Here is a 21584-nt window from a genome sequence, read left to right on the forward strand (position 1 = left end):
AGTGAGTATTCATTCCAGGGTTCATGAGCTAAGACAGTAGGATAGAGACCACATGTTCCTATTCTTCTAACGTACCTAAAAGTATATACTGTTTTTACCTTGGACATTGCCTGTCTTCTTTGGCCAAATAATGTTCCATTATGACTTTCGAATTGAGAGATGTAGATGGATGGATGGACGGACAAAAGGGTGGATGGGTGGATGGATGGATGGAAGGTTTATGTTAACCATGTTAAGCAACCATTGGGTAAAATAAGTGCCCTTGAGAAACATGGACGAAATGAAGACTAATCCTTAACACACATTGCAAATGACCTACCTTACTTGCTGTGTGCCTTTATTTCCAGTCATGATTATCTTGTTTTATTTTTCTTTAACAGCTATGCTGTAAATGCATAATTGCAGGTTTCAAAACATCCTTTCTACTCCATGCAAAGTGCATGAATTGTTGGTCCCTAAGATGCTAAATCTCCATTTAATGGAATGTTGGTTATTAAATATGAAGCCTTTCCTCTGTTTCAGCCCCACACAGATTGTACACTACTCCTGTGAGGCCCAGAACATCTGACAAAGCACACATCAGACCCGGTAAGTCGTTTCTCTTTTTGGAGACCTAAATAATCAGCACACCTGAGAAGGTATCAAATGTATAGAAACAGCAAAATACACCAAAGGGGGGATATATATATATACTTAAATGCAATAACAGATGTACAGAAATTCAGATCTTTGTGGATAAGTAGAGAGGTAATGATCACTTCCATGGAAGTGATACAATGTGACTAAGGTTTTTAAGGATGACCAGATATAAAGACTCCTGTGGAACTTTATCAGTATAGGAATGTTTTTAGAACAGTATTTGTATGTAAATCTCACACATAGTCCTTCAGTTTTCCATGGCAATTACAGAAATAACATTACAGTTAGCTATTCAGATACACTAGCTCTCAAATGTTATTTAAGAAGAGATGGTCTCTTCCAGTATAAAAGACCCTTGTTCTGGGAGAATATCTTTACTTGATTCCTTCAAGCGATAAAACACACACACATTTTATAGGCTGTATACAGTAAAAATAATAAACATTAGAAAATACATTTACTGAATTCTCCAAAAGCTCTAGGCTCTCCCTCACTGGAGCTTGTTAATGAAAAGGTAACTTAGGAAGGTTGATCTGGTTCATGTAAATTGCTCCTGTGCTAAAGCACAAGTTGGACCAAAGACACTATTATGTACCCGTTGGTTGCTGCAATTCTAAGTCTTCTTAAAGTTCTAAATGGTGAAGCTGGCTTATAAATTAATGTTCTTGGTGAACATCTCTCCAGGTATGTGGGAGAAGGAACAAAAATTCTTCTTATCCTTTGGTTTATGGAGATTTCATGCTTTTTTTGCAGTAATATTCCAATACCTAAAGGTAATTAGGCACAGACATCTTTTATAAACAAGTGTATCTCCATGTGCCCTCTATATCATGATAGCTGTTGAGAGCTTAATGTGTGGCTGGTTATATTAAAGGTTTCTACAAAATAATGAAACAGTAACAATAGCTAACATTGACTGAGGGCTTGTCATATGTCTGATGTGGGGTACAGTTGAGGAAGCCAAGGCATGAGAAGAGCTAGGAAGTAGATTTTAAGGTAAACAACCTGGTTCCAGAGCTTGCTCTCTCAATCACAATACACTTATACACAATACACTAATACACAATACACTACACACAATGCACAATACACTAATAGTCAAAGCTTTTCCTTGAAGTGTCTTCCAAACAGACAGGTGATCTCTAAAAGTGTTGGTAATACTCTGGCTCTCCATGGAGCAGGAGAGAAATGAAAATGGTTTCATCATGCTCTGTGTTCAACAATGGACTTATGCCAGGTTAAGAGGGGACATTTGTACCTAGAGACCCCTGTAGAAGAACCACCAACTTCTGAATTTTAAATTAAGGCCTTGCCGCGTAAAGACACTTCAGGTTTGGTTTTTCATTGGGTGTAGTAGTCTCAATCTTTTTTCAGTTCTGTTTTGGAATGTATCTAGTGCTTATAAATGAAGTGAGGGATTTCCCATTTAGACATATAAATTCCCTTGCCAGTTATTTCTTCAAGCCCAGTGATCACCTCAGAGTACAAACTCAAGTCTCTAGTCCCAAATTCCAATCTATTATTTTTAAACCGGAATTGTGGTTTCCATATTCTGAACAATATGTGTGGTAAGCCACAATTTTTCCATTGCTTAGTTAAATGACTTCCAATTCTCCAGGAACTTTTGCTTTCCTTAACTACGAAGTTTTAAAAAGAAAATACCTGACCTTTTTATTCCCATTTTATTGTAGTTCTGAATAAGACAACTACAAGACCTAGTAGACTCAAACCCAGTGGGACGCCCAAAGGAAATGGAATGGGAGCTGGTAATGATCACAAATTTATTTCCTTTTGATCCTCTCTAAACTACAAATGTTTCATTCAAAATTTATACTTTTGTTGAATTCACACTTCAAATTTCTTCTTTTACCAATCTTGGAAGTTCTTAATGTAACTGGAATTGGAAATTGTACATCTTTCCAAAATCAAATTTTCCAATGTCTCTGAAAACATGGAAAAAGAATTTTTCTTTCCTAAACTCAGCTCACTAAATCAGCTACCATATATAGTCTTGATCCTTGAAAAGATCCTGATGAAATAGTATCATATGTATCACTGAATGAAAATATCAAAATAGCTGTTTTCCCTAATTTCAAAAACACTATCCATGCACAGCCTTGGCCTTTCAGACTATAATCACTTGGCTTTTAAGTTTGTAATTTCACAAGTACCATTACAATTTTTTTTTTTTTGCATTTGTTGGTAATCTGGAACATGACCTTCTAACAAGAGGAGCTAAGACTCAGAGTAAAGTTTCCAAATCATTCAGTTTAATTCAGGAATTAAGTGACATTGCCTTAATCCAGCCAGATTTGTGGGGAGTTGAAATTATACAGATAACTAAGAAAATGATGTGATAAAAGTTCAAACACCCAACTCACTAAATAGATAAATAGTAGTTATTAGATGCCCTCATATGGGATTGCATCATTTCCTTGCAATATTGCAATATTTTTAATAGTACAAATCATATACTTATGCAAAAGAGCATGGAAATTAGAATTGATTTAGTGCATATATATTTAATCCATGATGATTCCCTGATGAGAGAGAGATATAAATAATACCTAATGATATTTGGTCTAAAAATCATTTAGATTTGTTGTACAGTGTTTTTTGTTTTTTGTTTTGGGGTGGATTTTGTTTTGTTTTGTTTTTGTCCTAGGTTATTACAGTGTGTGAAGTTCTAGGAATCCACACTTTCCTTCAAATTAATTAATGAGGTAATTACTATAAACCCCTGACTCATGAAAAGCAAGAAAGCATTCCATTATCTATTTGTGCTCAGCTGTTCCTTTTATTATTCCCAACTGTGGGTTTAGGCAATGCATAGTTTCTCAGACTGATATAAACAGTCTGGCTCTTAACAGAGCCACCTTGTTAATAGTCAAAGCAATTCCCTGGAGTTTGTCTAAGCAAAAATAGAAACATTTCGGTCAACAAAGCAAGTGAAAAAAACAGTACCTATGATCAAACATGAAAGTCATTAACCTTCAGTGTAATCAAGCATTGATTCTCACTAGGAGAATGCTAATTGTCTTTCAGAAAGAAAACAGCATTATTACAAGTTTATCTGCAATACAAACATTTTTTTCTAGACCCCCTTGTAACACAAATTGACATCCCTTCCCCTTTTGTGTAGATGAAATCAACTCTGTAGTATTACTCATCTAGCTAAACTGTGGAAGGATGATCTCTAAGCAGAGCTTCTGCATTTTAATTAGTTAGTTGCTAGTAGAAATGGGCTGGTGAGCACAGGTAGACAAAGGTGAGTTCAGTTTCTGCTTCCCTTGTTCTACGTCCACCCCCAACTAAAATGCATCGCACATGTTCTATGCTCTATTACCTATTGAGATTCCCCTTCAGGGGAGGACCTACTGCCCATCTGCAAGGAATGAGGTCAGCAGACAGCATCCCCTTTCCATTCCTTCAGGATCAGCCTCTGCTAAGAGAGCCTTGATTAGAGGTCTGGGAGTGATACATCCCCAAATCTACTACATTATCACATAACCAAATGATGCTTGCCTCAGGAATGCAAGGTTGGCTCAACATTCAAAGAAATTTAATTCACCACATTAACAGAGAAAAGGAGAAAAATCATACAATCACCTCAGTAAATACAAAAAAAAGCTACCATTAGATAAAATTCAAAATCCATTCATGATGAAAATTTTCAGAAAATAAGGAATAGAAATTTTTCTCACTCTGATAAGGAGCATCTGTGAAAAACCTACAACTGACATATTTAACAGTAGTCTGAATGTTTTTCTCCTAACATCAAGAACACAAGGATTCCTACTTTTACACTTATGCTGAAAACAGTAGTGGAGTATTCAGCCAGTGCAATGAGGCAAAAAGGAAAGTAAAATGGTAAAAAGATGAAAATCACAGGGGCGCCTGGGTGGCACAGTCGGTTAAGCGTCCGAATTCAGCCAGGTCACGATCTCGCGGTCTGTGAGTTCGAGGTCTGCATCAGGCTCTGGGCTGATGGCTCAGAGCCTGGAGCCTGTTTCCGATTCTGTGTCTCCCTCTCTCTCTGCCCCTCCCCTGTTCATGCTCTGTCTCTCTCTGTCCCAAAAATAAATAAACGTTGGAAAAAAAAATTTAAAAAAAGATGAAAATCACAGATAACGTGTAGGATATTATAAAAGGAAAATTTAATAGCTTTCAGACTATTTGCTTAGGGAATAAGGTTTTTAAAAACTGGTGAGAAAAAGAATTTTTTGAAATCTATTCATTCCAGGTTATTGACTTAAATGTGTCCCCCTCACTTTGACTCTGCATAGTTTCATTCTGGCTTGTTTACCAGAAATGCAGGTATTTACATTAAGTTTATTTTCTTCTCTGACCCCAATCCCATGATCTCATCTACATTCACTTCTAGCTTCTGTTGAGTCTTAATGAGACTTAATTTCTACACCAACTGATTCTTAATCAACTTTGACATCTTGTCCAGAATATTTCTTTATTATTCATCCACGTTACATACATTTTCCTGTAGTTTTTCTGTCTAAAGTTTTCAGCCCAGATATTTTACATTAAAAAGAAACATCATTTGGTAAAGGAAGTGTGTAGGATTTATAGGATACACTCTTCATGGTCTTAGGCCACTTAAGACTGTGCCCTTGGAAGACTAAGAAAGAAACATTCTGAGGCCTCAAAACTATGGACCTTTGATTATTTAGACCTCTACAAAACATCTTACAATGATTCCATAAACTCCAGGAAAGCCCAAGTTTCTTATTTCATAACATCATTGCAGATATTTACCCAGCTTTATATGAATTTCTGAGCTATATTTGTAAATATTTCTCTACCTCAAGTCTCAAAGTAGGCTACAAAGGTTGAGGTTGTTGGTAGGTTATTTATCCCAGGACTCTGCTTTTACAAGCTTTCCAGAGATGTGTTTCAGTTTCACTGATACATTCTAAAAAGTATAGCCAATTTCAGCTCTAGACTGCAGAGATATAATAAGCATGCACTAGGCTAGATCATAAAGACTATAGTCCCACAAGCCAAATCTGGCTCACTGCCATGTTGAAACAGCATGCTTTCCTAACAGAATGGTAGAGTTGAACAATTGTGTCAGAGACCGTATGGCCCACAAATCTGAAAATGGTTATTGCATGTCCAGCACAGAGTAGGCTAACTTCTTTTATCAAGGGTCAATCTTCAACTTTCTCCTTGTAGCAAGAAGTCACTGAGCTGTACAGATACACTTTTATCCAACCAACATTTATTGAAGGCCCATTATGTTTCAGGCAAAATGTAATCTGGAAACTACCTTGACACATGTGGTTTAGCAGATATGTTAAATACTTGAACCTGAGACTCCTTTCTCTGCCTCCTAATGAGGAATCCACACTTGACTGCCCCCACACTGAGTGTGCTTGAGAACCAGAAACCAGACTCCTCTGAGATGAGGAATGTGTTTTTCTGGGCTGTGGCTAAATCTTCCAGTCTGCTGGCTCATCACTCCTGGCTTTTTAGCAAGGTGCTAAGATTTGGAGACAAGGGCACAGAGACCAATCATGCATAAATACCACCCCTTTTTGGTCACCAGGAATAGTGCCTAAAACATTTGGAAATGGATTTTCAGTTTACTGTGTTTGTTTGCAACGTTTTTGTTACCATGGTTAAAAATACGCAAACCATTACTTCATTTTTGACAATAAATTGCTAAGGGGTGAACTATGTAAATCCAGAGATTTTTGGAGAACTCCCATATGGCGACTCGGGGCTCATGCTGGAGCTCCACTTGGTGCTTCCAGAGCCAATGCTGCCCTTTAGAAACTATGTTGATTAATCCTGCCTGAGGGAAAAAGAATTCAGGTCACAGCCTGGGCCAGACTGGCTGATTAAGTGCCAATTCCTGAGAATTCTTTCTCCATAGTATCTCTCTTCCTGGCTTCCTCCTTTGTCTTCCCATTGCCTCTCTGCTACCTCTGGCCTCCACTTGCTCTCTGATTCAGAGTAAAAGAAGTTCACTGGTGTCTGGGCTCTGGTGCTCACATTGCTGCTTGGCTGACATGCAAACCACAACAAGGTGCGGGCACGGCCAGAACCGGAGTTCATCCTTCTCTCCCCCATTCAGTGCCCTTTCCCTGAGCTTCATGGCTGCCTTTGGCAGGGCTCTTACTGGTGTTTTTATACCCTGCCAACTTTTATCTATTTGTGAAGGCTGAAGAAAGTCCAAATTAGCTGCTTAATGGTTTGGGCACTTACATTTAAGGATCATAACAGTAAGATGCTGTTTCTACCTACACAGAAAGGAACACAAAATGACTGGTTTCTGCTGATTTCTCCCTTAATTACAAAAGAAGCCAGGAAAATTATAACTTTAGTCTTACTCATAAAGTTTTCTTGCAGAATTTTGGATTCTCTCCTAGATCTCCAATTCACTAGCCACTGTGGCTTAGAGGATTTGTCCGCTGTCAGGTTGAGCTATGTCTGAGCCCCACACACTAGTGGCATAATTGGATGACACATGCTTGCCAGCCAGGGCCATTTGGACCTCACACAATGGCAATGCCTCAAACCATCCAGTAGGCAGTGTATAAGACTCTGAAGCTAGAGTCACTCAGAGTCTTTATGAGGAATAACAGAAGCAAGGCAATGATGAGAGGAAGACAGTACACTGTGCTATGCCACTTAGTGTTGAAGAGCTAGGCCTTGAAGCTTGGGCACATGTTGGTCTGAGTCCCAACACTTCCTCACTATGAATTGCTTAATCTTCCTTGCCTTGGGTTTCCTCATCTGTGGAACCTGGGTGGTATCTCCCACACAGAAGTGTTGTAAGGATCAAATTGGGTAATGAATATGAAGGTACTTTGGATCAAAATACATCATTTTTGTCTTTTGGTTAGAAAGATTTGGAGAAATGCTGTGAAGAATCACTAAAGGCACACACAACCTACTAGACTTCTAGAGCCTTCTTGAGTACACAACACATTTTTTACTCTCAAAAAGTAGTGGTAAATCAATCTCACCAAGCCAGGCTATCCCAGTAACACAAATGGAAGTATTTTCCATTCCTCTATGCCATGCACAAATGAGTCCTTTCTCTGACCCCACTACCTCTGAGAGTAAGCACAGGAAGACTAATGAGCTATTTGTTTTTGCCATGCTTGTGGGGTTAGCCAAAAAATAGTCATTGTCCCTCAAAACATTTTCTTCCTAGTACAAATAAGCAACATTTAATTCATGGCTCTATACCAACATTCTCCATGATTTTACGTATTATCTCTTAACCAAGCAGAAGACAGTATGGATTGCAATACTAGGGTTTATAAGTTAATGTTAATTATAATAATTACAACAATAATAATTATTATGTGTCACTAATTACAGTGTTATTACAGTCAAATAAAAATGTTGGTTTATAATTATAATTAATAATTTATTTTTATACATTAATGTAATAATATCATCTGATTTCAGGCAAGCAAAACTTCTCTTGTATTTTAATCAATATATCAGCCTGCACAGTAAATGAGGTTGAGTGTGCAATGTCACTACATAGTCCTTAAAACATGGCGAATGCTCAAAGTTTTGGTTGTCCTTGTTAATGTACAGACTAGTATATTAAATATTTTATTCTTATTTTTTAATATGTGAATTCTAGTCAGATCCTCACAGTATGAATTCTTGCCTCTCTGTATGGATAATGTCTATTTCTGTTCTTAATGATAACTGTCAGCCACATAAAGGAAGATTATTTTATAATGTAAAAGGATAATAATTTTAAAAATGAAACTTAAATTGGCTCCCCCTCTCCTTGAGGCAGATATCCAACTCCGCATGAGTATTTAGGTGAATGACTGAGTAATAATCACTACACTGTATTTGAGAGACTCAGAAGATAAAATATCACACAAAACCATTTGCAGATCAGTTTCTTCCAAATAGCAATTTGGAGATCTAGGCCTGACCAGGACTAAATTACAAGTCTCAAAGGTACATATTCAGTTTGTGGCCTAACCAGCCAGGACTTCTCCAGGAATATTTTTAAAATCAACTTTCCAAGTTTAAATCCAAACACATTGGAATTTTAAGAGGTTTGGGGTAGAGACGGGTATTGAGGCGTTGGAGGAAATCTTTTTTTTTTTTTAAACCACAGAATGTACCCAGAAATATTGACAAAAAATAGCCAATCATCGAAGATGAAGTCTGCCTGGTAAGACCATACCACCCAGGAAGGCAGTGCAGTGTGGACATCATGGAAAATTAAGATAAATCCACGATCCACAATCAAACACTAACTCTTCAGAGAAACTATTACAGCTAATTAATATAGGGCTTTGAATATTTTCTATATGCAGACAGGAGAACCCAATTAAAATGTTTGGGCACAAAAACACCAATGCTACTGTTCTGCACAGAATGCACATTATCACTGATAACTCTACCAAGTTTCTTTGAAACACATTTAGCACATTTTTGCTGTGTACCTATTCCCTTTCATTATCTCTGCTCATAGGGATCAAGCAAGCACCAAAGCCATCAGGTGCTGGCAAAGATGTGTCAGTGGACTCTACCCATATCACAAAAAAACCAGGTAAGGAACAAGGTCCTGATTCCCTTAGTTCGCTCTGCTCTGCTGCTTGGGCAGTAACCATAGTGGCAAATGTAGCAAAAACAGCATCCTCACAGCTCCCAAAGCACCATGTCGACACTACATGGGTACCGCTAGAGATGCATTCTAAAGCGTTATCTTTGGGACACATTAAATATGAATAAGAACCTCTAATGGGGGTACTAATTTAAGAATCACTACTTTGTATAATGTTCGGAGGGGTCACAATGGACAAACAGTAAAGATTCCTTGTGGGTTTGGGTTTTCATCATGTTCACGTTTTGTTCTTATGTAATTTACTGTATCTTTTTACCTGACAGGGTTTATGCTGGTCTCCCAGGAAGTACTTAGTCACAGGGCATTTTCCTAGGTTGTCAATTTTACTTGAAGGTTTTTAACCAACATATATTATGCAGTGAAAGAGATGAATTTTTAGGCTATAAAATCTTGTTATAACACAAGATTTAAAGTGTGGGTTAAGGTGGACTGCTCTAGGCACCTCTAGCCTTGCCAGCCTTTGTGAAAAGTATAAAAAGATACTTCTGTGCATATTATAAAAAGGTGTCTCTTCCCTCTGCCCTTTAGGCAGACCTTCCTCTGGGCTGGCAGGCTTGCACCAGGGCTCCTAGTGGGGTGAGCAGAGTGGGTGTTAAACTTCAGCTTCCAGGGCACCTGGATGGCTGAGTCGGTTAAGCACTGGACTCTTGCTTTCAGCTCAAGTCATAATTTCACAGTTGGTGAGTTCATGCCCCACATCAGACTCTGTGCTGACAGTGCAGAGCCTTCTTGGGATTCTGTCTCTCTCTTCCTGCCCCTCCCCCACTTGCTATCTATCTCTCTCTCAAAATAAATAAACATTAAAAAAAAGAAAACTTTGGTTCACACTCACATATCCCTAGCCCGGTGCCCTGTGCAGTGTGCAATTGTTTGTAGCGACATTGTTCTCCACAGGCATAGGCTTATTGCTTCTGCCATCAAGGCTGCTTTGTTGTAATCTTTTGAAATTTCTCCGCTAAAGGATACATTTTATCCTTTAACAATTTAAAGCCAAATTGATATAAGAAATTGTAGTACATCTGTAAATCGAAGGCACTAGGGGGACAATGAAACTGAGAAATACTGTCGAGCCTATATGAGAAACTAAAGATCTTAAACTCTCTATATCTATACAGTTTCAAAAGGCAGATAGACCTATATGTTTTTACCCATAATTAGAGGATATTTTTTCCATATGTTGATGGGTTTCATTATCCCTGGTTACATTACCGGTATTAATTTAGAAGACTGTCAGAATATATTACTCATAGGTACTTTTCTATAGCATCTGTTCTCTATCATCCAATAGCTACTTACCAAATGTACTATTTTTTAATATTTATTTTTTTTATTTTTGAGAGAGACAGAGTGAGTTGGGGAGTGGCAGAGAGGGAGACAGAGAACCACAAGCAGACTCTGCACTGTCAGTACAGAGCCCAATGCAGGGCTCAACCTCACTAACTGTGAGATCAGGACCTGAGCCAAAACCAAGAGTTGGACACTTAACCAACTGAGCCACCCAGGTGCCCCCCAAATGTACTATTTTTTAAAACCTGACATGTTTATGGAGTGAATCCTCATGACAGCCTTATCTGTAATGTAAATTCTTAGCCCCAATCCCAGGCACTCGCCGCCCACCCTTGCCACCTAGACCTGTGCCCCCACGAAGAAAACCTTTACCACCAAATAATGTCACCGGGAAGCCAGGAAGTGCAGGTATGTCAGTCATATGCCTTCTCCCTCCGTGGTTTTAGTGTTAATAGACAACCACAAACCCTTCTTGTTGTGCTAGCTCAGGCGATGGACAAGTCCATGATGCATGTGACACATACCTGTGTCGGCCCCCAAAACTGGACACTGTAAATTACAGTTTTGAGGACTCCTATCCTGATTCTGGATGGGTGAGATCACGGAAACCATCCCTGTGCATCTCGGCCAGTTTGCTTTTCAAATGTTGTGAGACAGACGCTCACTCAGGCCTTTGAGTGAGTGAATTATTTGGGATGATGTATGTTTCCTACCAGGGATAATGGAAAATGTGATGTCCTGTCATCTGCTTATCATTGTCTCTTGGAATGAAATCCTGTACATCTCACTGAAAACTCCCCTGTTTACCAGCCTTCATGCTGACCTCCATATCATGGAACCAGGAGAGAGATTAAGCTCTAGACACCAGCAGCTCTAGCCTGTGCAACAGGGCAGGAATATAGTATAGAGCCACACATGATATGTGTGATATCAATCAATCAATCAATCAATCAATGTGTGATATAGCCACACTATATCAAGCCACACATTGATATGTGTTGTCTCCTTCCGTGGAATGACACCTTCGAGTCACCTGGGATGCTCATACTTCATCCTTTCCTTGAAGAAGTTTTCCCCAGCTGCTCAAAGTCGCTTTAGCATTAGCATTGCTTCTGTGTTCTGGTTGTTCTTGACACTTACCTCTGTTACAGCAGAGAACACAAATTGGCTTAGACTTGGGTGTTTACATACTGGTCTTCCCCTGCTAGACTAGGAGCTCTGTGATGACAGAGTCCTTGGTACCTTTTGTCTGAATTCACAGAACCAAATCCAGTGCTTGGCACACGGAGGATATTTGATAAGTGGCTGAGTAAATAAATCAGTTACATTAAGAATCAGTGAAAATTGACTCCGTTTGGGGAAAGCTTTACCTCATTTCTCTTGAGGGCTCTTCCACTGGACCTGCCAGCAAACCATCTTTCTTTCCTCTCCCACCATCTCTACTTCTTAAATATTTTGTACATGGAATCAAGATAAACGTGTTAAGGTTGGCTGTGAAAGATGAAACTGATGATGCTTTATGTGAAAGGGAATGGATGTCACTGTTTTCATAGGATGGAAGGAGGGTATGCGGGTGGAGAAGCTTCTGTGATGTACCATGTACATAGTAAATTCTTAATCATTTTTCCAAGTAGCTGAAGGAAGAAATCAGACTCTCATCCACACTTCTGGTGCCTTCCTGAGGCAAGGCCCAGGAACATGAACCCAATGAGGAGACCAGGTTTTCCTCATGAATTGTAACCTGGGGCAGCAATGACTTGAACTCCAGCAGGCTTCCAGTCAGACTGGATGAGTCACATCAGGAAAGTACTGCCTTAGTGTCCTCTATGGAAAATTCACCCCCCTTCCACCACCATTCAGTAGAGCTCCCCTATAAGGCTATGTGTCTTCAGCTATAGCTTCATGACCTTGGTTCCTGTCCTATAAAACCCTTGTGCTGTCCCATCAGTAAGTGTAACTTTGGTACAGCCAGCCCATCCTGAAGAGAACCATAAACATATTCTAAGAGTAACTCCAATTCCCCTACCCTCATTCTTGCTGTCTACCTCTAACTCAAAGGGAATGGCTCCACTGAGGAACCAAACACAAAAGGCACTTGTACAGATTTGACCTGATTAACATCAAAGAAAGTATGTCCTTAATTCAGGACATCAACTATGTGTTCTGAAGTCCTGTGAACTAAAGTCCTCTCTCACATGTGCCTGTGGGCACAGTCTTAGACTACCAGGTAGCACTTGACACTTGTCCCCTGTCTGCAGATCTCCTGAAGTCTCTGAGTTTGCTTTCCTTGCCACGGTGAAAGTGCTATGTCAGTATTTCCTGCTGGCTCTGCCAACTCTGAAAAGCTCCAACTTCTCTTGGTTTTCTCTCACCTTCGCATTGTGGCCCATTCCCACTAGCACCAAAAGCATGAATCTGCAAGAGCTGGACCAGCTGCACATCTGAGTCCCTCATTCATTGTTCCATGATGAGCCATGGTCCTTGGGTCAGTCTTATAGACCTTGGCTGTCCCTTGGTTGAGAATGAGTCCTTTTCCTAGGAGGATTATAGAATCCTCTCCAGCCTCCACTCTACTCTAAACACCCAGACTTGCCTGGACTTTGGGATGGATTCTGTTTGGATACCAATTAGTCTTTTCAGAGTAGAGGAGACGCTATTGAATATAGTATCTCAAGTGGCACTTTTCTGGTAATTAAGCCAGAATCACAGATATTACAGTAAGCATGTTTTTCCTTCTTGTCCAGCCATGACCCATGCCTGCCAGTTACTCTCCAGGTCAAGTCATTCTGTCTCCTTGACATCTTTCATGTAAAACTATGTAAGGCTATGTGTCTTCAGCTATAGCTTCATGACCTTGGTTCCTGTCATATAAAACCCTTGTTCTATCCCATCAGTAAGTATAACTTTGGTACAGCCATCCTATCCTGAAGAGAACCATAAACATATTCTAAGAGTAACTCTAATTCCCCTAAAACACCTTCCATCTAATCTCATGGCTCCTTATGTAGTTCACCTGCTCTGTTCTTCCTTACTACAGCTGCTTTAGTCTCTTGACTTCCCTCTCAGCCATCAGCTTTGCAACCTGATCATTCATCCTTTTCTCATCTGATTTTGCTATTTTCCTAGTGAAAATATTTCAGGAGGTCCTTGTCACCTAAAAAAAAAAAAAAAAAGCAATGTCCAAATCCATGTTATGGAAGGCTCTTCATGATTTGGCCTTCCCTGCCCCTCCATAGCCAGCTCTCACTGTACCCCAAAGTACTCTTGACTTTCACCTCATCAAATAGACGCACCAAGTAGTTTCATGCTTCCTTGACTTGGTTCTTCCTGCAGCCTCAGCCTAGAATATAACTGTCAAACCTACCTCCTGATTACTTCTCTTCTTTATTGGCACAACCTCTGTAAAGACATTCCTTACCCACCCTCATCTTTTCCCATAGACATTACTACTCCCTCCACTTACTTTCCCTGTAATCTTATCCAGTTTTTTCACAATATTTATAATGCTTCAATATATTTGGATCACACATCTATTTTGATCAAGGACACAGGTTTTGTTTTTTCTCCAAGCCCAGCATATAGTGTGCCAAGCCACATGGTGAGTGCTGAATAAATATTTATGGAATAAATAAATGGGGGAAGTTGGCAGTGCTCCTATAAAGCCTGACTACTTTGCCTCTACATTACAGGAATCATTTCATCAGGCCGAGTAACTTCTCCACCTCTGACTGCCACATTCAGGCCTACTGAAGCCCCCTCAGAGAAAACAGAGACAGATGAAAAGCAACCAACTGTTCCTGCCTCAGGAGAAGATCTTGGTTAGTATGTCAGTCACTTCCCACTAGATACTTAACTATGAAGTACTAAAAGATTTCAAATTAGGGGGAAAAGAGTCTCAGTTCTGGATTATCGAATTATTTCAATTTTTTTATTAATATGTCTTTTTAATTTTTGCAGTTATACTTAAGTTTAATGCTATGAGATAGAATATGGTCCTTCACTCCACAGACATAGAATAAAGTACCCAATATTTTTGGAAAAGTCTTCCTGAAAAGATATAAATTACCCAATGCTTCTTACTAAATCAAATGTCATTATTAATCATATGTATCTTAATTAATGAGTATTGGCTACTTTAATCTTTCAATCATTATTGAGTACACTCCAGAACACCTGCAGCAGGACACAATTAAAAGCCTTTTATTGTGGATAATATGTATAATAATAATAAAGGAAATCAAAATTGCAGGCACCTGACTAGGAGGCATTATTAAATATTTATAATCTTTAATACTTTTTCATTTTATTGAGAAGCTTTTTTATATCTTTCTAAAATTATTTATTATCTTCTATTCTCAGGTAATGTAACTGACTTTAGCTCAAGTCCAACAAGAGAAACTGATCCTCTTGGGAAGCCCAGATTCAAAGGTGTGTATGATTGGCTCCAAATCTCAGTTTTGACAAGGCTGTCTTTGATGGGAGTATCACTTGGCTTTTGCTGTGTAATAACTGCAAAATCTTAGTAGCATGTTCTAATAAGGATTTATTTCTCATGTGTCTGCAAGTCACCTGAGGGTCAGCTGATCTAGCTATTCTTGACTGGATGGTTCTGCCTCCAGCATCAGATACAGCTGGGCTTCCTATGTCTTGGGCTCAGATCTCCACATTTTTCATTTTGGTGCTCAGGATGAAAGACCAACAGTGACTCAGGAGAAGCCATTCTAATGACAATACAAAGTCAAGAGTGGAGAGTTCAAATACAGCATTTTAAGCTCCTCTGTGTTTTACACCTGCCAATATTCATTGGCTAAAGAAAGTCACATAGCCAAGCTCAAATCAAAGATTGGGAAAGTATACTCCTTCCATGGATATAGAGAATATTTTTGAACAGTATCAAATCTACCACAGTAAGAAAGCTATAATATGATATAGAGCCTGGTATTTCCTTTTATAATGTTTTTCTCAAGTGTAAGATGTGATAAATTTTAACATATGTATACACTCATGAAACCATCATTGTAATCAAGATAATAAATACATGTACCACCTCCAAAAGTTTCATCATGTACTTTTATAATTCCTCCATCTCACTCCTCCCACCAAATTTCTAGTTTCTAGATAATCACAGATCTGCCGTACTAAAAATATGTATCCATTTTGTGGATTTTTATATAAAGAAAGGATACGATACGAACTTTTTTTGGTCTGGCTTCTTTGACTCAGCATAATTATTTTAAGGTTCATCCATGTTGAAACGTGTAGCAACAGTTTATTTCTTTTAATCCTGACTGGTATTCTATTGAATGGATATATATAATTATTTATTAAACCTATTCATGACATTAAGGTTTTTTCTAATTTTCTTATATTACCAATAAAGCTGCCATAACCCTTAAAGTACAAGTGTTTATATGGATACGTGCTTTCATTCCTTTTGGATGAATGCTGACAAGAGCAATGGCTAGATGATATAAGTGTACATTTAACATTTTAAGAAACTACCAAACTGTTTTCCACAGTAGTTGTACTATTAGCCTTTCTGTCAACAGTATATGAGAGTTTGAATTCCTCCACATCTTTGCCAACATTTAGGACAGTCTTTTTAATTTTAGTCATTTTAATAGGTGTGTAGTAGTTTCAGATTGTGGTTTTACTTTGTGTATCTCTAATTACTAAGCATCTTCTCATGTGCTTATTTGCCATCATTTTGGTCGTGTCCCATTTTTTTGTCCATTTTGTTTACAACCTTGCTTATTTTCTTGTTGAGTTTTGACGGTCTTTGTTTTCTGGGTAGAATACCTTTTCAGATACATGCTTTACAAATATTTTTTCCCAGTGTATACCTGCTCTTTTTTAATTTTAATAAATCTTAGTTTATTAATTTGGCTTTTTATATGTTGTATTTTTGGTGTTGTACTTAAGAAATAACTGGCCAGTTGGAGGTCATAAAGACCTCTATTTCCTTCTAGAAGTTTCTCTGCTATTTCCTTCTAGAAGTTTTCTTTTAAATTTAGGTCTATGATCCACATTGTGTCACATTTTGTATATGATACAAGGTGTGAATACCAATTCGTTTCCTTGCTAATGGATATAGAATTGTTCCAGCATCATGTGTTGAAAAAACTATTCTTTCCACTGAATTTCATTTGTACTTTTATCAAAAATGAATTGTACATATATATGTGGAACTCTTTTTAGCTCTCTAGTCTGTTGCATTGATCTGTTTATCTGCCTTTACATCAATACCACCATGTTTGTGTTACTGTGGTAGTGGTATTGTATTGGTGACTCTGGGTCCTCTGTATCTCCGTATAAATTTTAGAATCAGCTTATCAATGTCCAAGAATAGCCTGGTTAGATTCTTATTAGAATTGAATTGAGCCTATAGATGAATTGGGAAAAACTGAGAGCTGTACAACATTTAGCTTTCCTATTTATGAACATGGCATATTTTATTTAGGTCTTTGACTTCTATAACCAATGTTATTTAAATTTCAGTACACAGAAAACCATTAAAATAGTATTTTTTATTTCAGTTTCCAATTGTTCATTACTACTATATAGAAAAATTTATTTTTATACAGTGATCTTATATCCTGCAACCTTGTGAAACTCAGTAGCTTTTATGTAGGTCAATTAGATTTTCTACATACAAAATCATGTCATTTGAGAGTGACATTTTACTTCTTCCTAACGTGGGTGCCTTTTTCCTTGCCTTATCATACTGGCAAGAACTTCAAATAAAACACTGAATAGATACAGTGGGGAATGGACATCCTTTTCTTATTCCTGGTCTTATGGAAAAAACATACAGCCTTTCACCTGAATATAGTATGATGTTACCTTGTAGGCTTTTCGTACATGCTCTTTATTGTGTTGAGAAAATTCCCTTCTATGCCTACTTGGGTGGTAACTATTATCAGAAACGAGTGCTAGATCATGTCCAATGATTTTTCTGCCTTTATGAAGATGATTATGTTTTTCTTTATTAGTTTGTTAATACAATGAAATAATTGCTTTTGAATTTTTAACTTTGCATTCCAGGCACAAACTCCATGGTCATAATGTATTCTCATTTTAATATATTGCTGGATCTCATTTGCTAAAATTTTGTTGAGAATTGTATTCAGTGAAAGATAGTGGTCTGTAGTTTTCTTTTTTTGTAATAGGTCATGTTTTACTCTCAGTATAATGCTGAACTCTCCTTTTCACTTTTCTGAAAAAATTTAGAATTGGTATTGCTTCTTCCCTGAATGTTTAGTAGTATTTACCAATGAAACCATCTGAGCCTCATATTCTCTTTGTTGGAAGGATTTTATGTATAATTCACTTTCTTTAATGGGTGTAGAGCTATCCAGAGTATTTTTTCTTCCCTAGTGAGTTTCGGTAATTTTTGTCTTTCAAGTTATTAGTTCATTTCATCTAAGTTGCCAAATTTATTGGTATAAGGTTCTTAATATTCTCATATTGTTTGTTATTTTAATAGCTGTAGAATTCTTAGTGATATAATCTCATTCCTGTTACTGATGATGTGTGTCTTTTTTTTCTCTTTTGCCTAATCAATCTTGCTGTAGGTTTGTTAATTTATTGATCTTCTGAAAAAGTCAAATTTGTGTTTCATTAATTTTGTCTATTTACTCTGATCTTTATTTTTTTTCTTCTGCTTAATGTAGTTTAATTTGTTCCTCTATTTCCTTAAGGTGGAATATGGGCTTATTGATCTAAAACCTCTCTTCTTTATTATGGCATTTAGTGCTACAAATTTTCCCCTAGATATTATTTAAGCAGTATCCAAAAGTTTTTGATATGTTGTATATTCATTTTTACTGTGTTCAAAATACTTTTTAACTTCCTTTTTGATTTGTTCTTTGACTCATTGATTATTTAGAAATATGTAATTTAATTTCTAAATATTTTGAGATTTTCTAGAGATTATTCTGTTACTGACTTCTAATGTATCTCCATTGTTGTCACATGCTCTGCCAGATACTTAAATCCTTTTAAATTTATTGAGACTTTTTTATGGCCAGGGTATGATCTATTTTGGTATATGTTCTGTGTGTACTTGAAAAGAATGTGTATTCTGCTCTTCATAAAAGCAATGTTGTGTTCATTTGCGAGGGTTGCCATAAGAGAATGCTACAGACATGGTAGCTTAAACAACAGAAACTTATTTTCTTATTTTCCAGAAACTTAAGTTCTGGAAGCCAGAAATCTGAAATCAAGGTATCATCAGATTTGGGTTGTTTTGAAGACTTGGGTTGCAGATGGCCACCTTCTCACTATGTCCTCATATGGCCTATCCTCTGAATGCACACATCCTTCATGTCTTTTCCTCTTTTTTTTTTTTTGAATTACCTAATTAATTTATTTTTTAATTTACATCCAAATTAGTTAGCATATAGTGCAACAATGATTTCAGGAGGAGATTCCTTAATGCCCCTTACCCATTTAGCCCATCCCCCCTCCCACAAGCCCACGAACAACCCTCTTTGTTCTCTATATTTAAGAGTCTCTTACGTTTTGTCCCTGTCCATGTTTTTATATTATTTTTGCTTCCCTTCCCTTATGTTCATCTATGTTGTATCTTAAATTCCTCATATGAATGAATTCATATGATATTTGTCATTCTCTGAATAATCTCGCTTAGCATAATACCGTCCAGTTCCATCCACATAGTTGCAAATGGCAAGATTTCATTCTTTTTTGATTGCTGAGTAACACTCCATTGTGTATATATACTACATCTTGTTTATCCATCCATCCATTGATGGACATTTGGGATCTTTCCATACTTTGTCTTTTGTCAATCGCACTGCTATAAACATTGGGGTGCATGTGACCCTTTGAAACAGCACACCTGTATCCCTTGGATAAATACCTAGTAGTGCAATTGTTGGATCGAAAGGTAGTTCTATTTTTAATTTTTTGAGGAACCTCCATACTGTTTTCCAGAGTGGCTGTACCTCTCTGCATCCTCACCAACATCTGTCATATCCTGAGTTGTTAATTTTAGCCATTCTGACAAGTGTGAGGTGGTATCTCATTTGGTTTTGATTTGTGTTTCCCTGATGATGAGTGATCTTGAACATTTTTTCATGAGTCTATTAGCCATGTGGATTTCTTCTTTAGAGAAGTGTCTATTCATGTCTCTTGCCCATTTCTTCACTGGATTATTTGTTTTTTGGGTGTTGAGTTTGATAAGTTCTTTCTAGATTTTGGATACTCTTTTTCTGGTATGTCATTTGCAAATATCTTCTCCCATTCTGTCAGTTGCCTTTTAGTTTTGCTGATTGTTCCCTTTACTGTGCAGAAGTTTTTATTTTGATGAAGTCCCAATAGTTCATTTTTGCTTTTGTTTCCCTTGCCTCCAGAGAAGTGTTGACTAAGAAGTTGCTGCTTTCGAGGTCAAAGAGGTTTTGCCGCCTGCTTTCTCCTCAAGGATTTTTATGACTTCCTGTCTTACATTCAGGTCTCTCATCCATTTTGAGTTTCTTTTTGTGTATGGTGTAAGAAAGTGGTCCAGGTTCATTTTTCTGCATGTCGCTGTCCAGTTTTCCCAGCACCATTTGCTGAAGAGACTGTCTTATTCCATTGGATATTCTTGTGTACTTTGTCAAACATTAGTTGGCCATACATTTGTGGGTCCTTTTCTGGGTTTTCTCTTCTGTTCCATTGATCTGAGTGTCTGTTTTTGTGCCAGTACCGTACTGTCTTGATGATTACAGCTTTGTAATACATCTTGAAGTTCAGGATTGTGATGCCTCCAGCTTCAGTTTTCTTTTTGAAGATTGCTTTGGCTATTTGGGGTCTTTTCTAGTTCCAAATTTTAGGATTTTGTTCTAGCTCTGTGAAGAATGGTAGTGTTATTTTGATAGGGATTTCCTTGAATATGTAGATTCTTTTGGGTAATATCAACATTTTAACAATGTTTGTTCTTCCAATCCAGGAGCATGGAATATTTTTCCATTTGTGTGTGTGTGTCTTCTTCAATTTCTTTCATAAGTTTTCCTTAGTTTTCAGTGTATAGATTTTTCTCCTATTTGGTTAGGTTTATTCCTAGGTATTTTATGTTTTTTGGTGCAATTGTAAATGGGATTGATTCCTTAATTTCTCTTTCGGTTGCTTCATTATTGGTGTATAGGAATGCAAATGATTTCTGTGCACTGATTTATATCCTGCAACTTTCCTGAATTCATGGATCAGTTCTAGTAGGTTTTTGGTGAGATCTTGTGGGTTTTCCATATAGAGTATCATGCCATCTGTGAAGAGTTGGAGTTTTGACTTCCTCCTGGCCGATGTGGATGCTTTTTAATACCTTGTGTTGTCTGATTGCTGAAGCTAAGACTTCCAGTACCATGTTGAATAACATTGGTGAGACTGGACATCTCTGTCATGCTCCTGACCTTAGGGGGAAAGCTCTCAGTTTTTCCCCATTGAGGATGATATTAGCAGTGGGTCTTTTATATATGGATTTTATGAACTTGTGGTATGATCCTTCTATCCCTACTTTCTTGAGGGCTTTTATCAAGAAAGGATGCTGTATTTTGTCAAATGCTTTCTCTGCATCTATTGAGAGGATCATGTGGTTCTTGTTCTTTTATTGATGCGATGTATCACATTGTTTTGTGGATATTGAACCAGCCCGGCATCTCAGATAAAAATCCTACTTGGTCATGGTGAATAATTCTTTTAATGATTGTTGGATTCACTTGACTAGTATCTTGTTGAGGACTTATGCATCCATGTTCATCAGGGAAATTGGTCTGTAGTTCTCCTTTTTAGTGGGGTCTTTGTCTGGTTTTGGAATCAAGGTAATGCTGGCTTCATAGAAAGAGTTTGGAAGTTTTCCTTCCATTTCTTTTTTCTTTTTTTTCTTTTTTTCTTTTTCTTTTATTTTTTTTGAACAGTTTCAGAAGAATAGGTGTTAAGTCTTCTTCACGTGTTTGGTAGAATTCCCCTGTAAAGCCATCCAGCGCTGGACTCTAGTTTTTTTGGGAGATTTTTGATTACTAATTGAATTTCT

The 21584-nt window shown here is 37.6% G+C and overlaps 1 protein-coding gene across 1 annotated transcript in view; it reads left to right on the plus strand.

The window, feature by feature from the left end:
* The window catches only part of ABI3BP (ABI family member 3 binding protein), a 263744-nt gene that overhangs the window by 208076 nt on the left and 34084 nt on the right, over positions 1–21584 (plus strand). Inside the window, exons 57-62 of the mRNA XM_047100450.1 lie at positions 523–588; positions 2331–2405; positions 9119–9196; positions 10874–10966; positions 14248–14376; positions 14918–14986. Of these exons, the coding sequence (XP_046956406.1) occupies positions 523–588; positions 2331–2405; positions 9119–9196; positions 10874–10966; positions 14248–14376; positions 14918–14986 (510 nt within the window). The remainder of the gene's footprint in view (positions 1–522; positions 589–2330; positions 2406–9118; positions 9197–10873; positions 10967–14247; positions 14377–14917; positions 14987–21584) is intronic.

Source organism: Lynx rufus, unplaced genomic scaffold (genome assembly GCF_022079265.1).
Source record: "Lynx rufus isolate CCGP_SWC_20201006 ecotype Redwood Valley unplaced genomic scaffold, mLynRuf1.p SCAF_5, whole genome shotgun sequence".
Lineage (NCBI taxonomy): Eukaryota > Metazoa > Chordata > Mammalia > Carnivora > Felidae > Lynx > Lynx rufus.